Below are 2,156 nucleotides of genomic sequence, written 5' to 3' on the forward strand. Positions count from 1 at the left end.
AGCAGGTACTGGCTGAGTGCACAGCTGTTGGCAGCCAGCTGTGGTGTCCTTGGCGAGAGCAGCACATGCCCAGACCAGGAGCAGAGCTGCAGTGGGGCTGTCCCTGCCTCTCTCCCCAGTACCCCAGCCCTGTCCCTCCAAGGCCAGGGCAGGGGATCCCGGGGTGACAGGCGGCACTCACCACGTGCATGTGCTCCAAGAGGTAGTGCACAGCCAGCACGCAGCCCGACACCCAGCCCAGGGCCAGCAGCCAGGCCAGCAGCAGCACCAGGCCCTGCCCCAAGCGGCTCTGGGAGCGGGAGCGGGAGCGCCGCTCCGCCAGCAGCTCCTGCAAGAGAGCAGAGCAGAGCTGCCAAATCCACCTCGGGTCTGGAGCAGGGCTTTGTCCCACTGCAGCACCGCAGGGCCCAGAGGGGCGACGGACAAAGCACAGCAAGGCTGGGGGGGGGTGCTTTGCTCCTCCACCTTCAGCTGTGTGCAGATGTTCTCGCACTGCAGCTTCACCGAGCGCCTCTGGATCACCTTGAAGTCCCAGGCACAGAAGACCTTGATGGCCAAGTCCCCTGTGGAGCTCTTCACGCTCTCCCGAAAAGAGCGGGACACACTGCAGCGAGGGGAAGGGCGTCAGGGATGAGGGCTGGCTGAAGGGGAAAGCTTCAGTGCCACAGGTGCCCCTGACCCACCTGTACACCAGCAGGATGCAGGTGACAAGGAAGGAGGCCCCAACACTGAACAGGTAGGCCAGAGGCAGGTTGTAGGGGAGCAGGGGGGCTGGGAGGGGGCACACGCTGCCCTCAGGAGTGGAGGTGCAGGGGTCGTTCAGGGTGGCGTTGCTGTAGTAGCCGTAGTACAGCAGCGAGTGAGTGAAGTGGCCCTGTGGGAAAGCACACGAGGGGCCCACGGTGACCTCGGCAGCGCTCGCAGCTTCCCACTTAGCCTGGCACTCTGTGCCAGCCTCAGGACACAGAGCCTTGGGCTGGGGCAGCACCACCTTGTGCACCCACAGCACCTGGGGCCCAGGCTGGGCAAAGGCAAGAACTGGGGTATCATTACAGTGGGAGAGTGGGGCTGCCCACCAGGCTTGGCACAGCCTGGGGGTGCCTGGGCCATGCTTACCGCTCCTGTGAGCAGCTCCAGGCCACTGAAGGGCTGGGAACTGACTGATGCACTGGGGTACACGGCCTGCAGGACCACCACGAAGGCCAGGAGGATGAAGAATGAAAAGAAGTTCAACATAAGGAGTGTCTTGAGGAAGAGGAAGTAGGACAGGACACTGGAGCCAAAGCGGCCACCAATCTGCTTCAGGGCATAGTGCCCGGGCTGTGCAGCACGGAGCAGGGAGAGGAGCCTGTACCAGAGACCTCGGCAGCCCTGGGGAGAGGAACATGGGAGAGCAGTGAGGCTGGAGCCAGCACTGAGCCCTCCCAGCCCCTGTGCAGACCTGTGCCTCTGACTTACAAGGCCGACGCAGACCCTGGACCAAGCACAGGGTGAAACGGGGGCCCAGCCATGGGCGCGCTGCCTCACTGGGCCCCTCTGCCCGCTCAGCTGCCGCCTGCCCAGGAGAGAGGGGGGTCAGGGGGTCCCACAGGCCCGGGACAGCTCCGGCTGGGGGAGCCCTGCCCAGCTGGCGCTGATGGAAGGGGTCCTACCGGAGGATGCGTTTCTCCGCCAGGCTGAGGGGCATGGTGAGCAGCATGTGGCTGCACTGGCTGGGCGAGAGGCTCAGCAGCTCCTTCACCAGCAGGCGCCGCTTCTCTGGGGCACAAGGGCTCAGTGGGACACGGCCCGCCGGCTCACAGCCTGCCTGTCCCTAGCCCAGAGCAGGGACAGTGCGCGGGGCCGTGCTGCGCGGCAGAGCTGCTGCAGGGGCGGGCGGCTGCTCTGGCGCCGCAGCCGCGCCGTGCGGTTGCAGTACTGCGAGATGACGGCCCCGAGGCTGCGTCCTGTGGGCCAGAGCAGGGCTTGGGCAGAGCTCCAAGGGGCTCTGGGAGCTGGGGAAGGGGCGGATGTGGGTGGCACCTACCGATGGTGCGGCTGGGCATGCTGGCCAGGATCTGCAGGGAGGCAGAGGAGTGCCTGGGGTGCTCCTCACCTTGCCTGGGCTCTGGCCAGGCCGTGGCACAGGCTTCTGGAACAACCAAGTAGGCTGGGGA

The 2,156-nt window shown here is 66.0% G+C and overlaps 1 protein-coding gene across 1 annotated transcript in view; it reads right to left on the bottom strand.

Moving 5' to 3' along the window:
- Positions 1 to 2,156, bottom strand: part of TMC6 (transmembrane channel like 6) — a gene marked incomplete at its 5' end in the record, with an annotated part of 6,285 nt that overhangs the window by 3,344 nt on the left and 785 nt on the right. Inside the window, 7 exons of the mRNA XM_031064284.1 lie at positions 169 to 328; positions 466 to 604; positions 684 to 874; positions 1,117 to 1,371; positions 1,459 to 1,555; positions 1,653 to 1,753; positions 1,789 to 1,946. Of these exons, the coding sequence (XP_030920144.1) occupies positions 169 to 328; positions 466 to 604; positions 684 to 874; positions 1,117 to 1,371; positions 1,459 to 1,555; positions 1,653 to 1,753; positions 1,789 to 1,946 (1,101 nt within the window). The remainder of the gene's footprint in view (positions 1 to 168; positions 329 to 465; positions 605 to 683; positions 875 to 1,116; positions 1,372 to 1,458; positions 1,556 to 1,652; positions 1,754 to 1,788; positions 1,947 to 2,156) is intronic.

The sequence above is a fragment of the Geospiza fortis genome, unplaced genomic scaffold (assembly GCF_000277835.1).
Source record: "Geospiza fortis unplaced genomic scaffold, GeoFor_1.0 scaffold261, whole genome shotgun sequence".
Lineage (NCBI taxonomy): Eukaryota > Metazoa > Chordata > Aves > Passeriformes > Thraupidae > Geospiza > Geospiza fortis.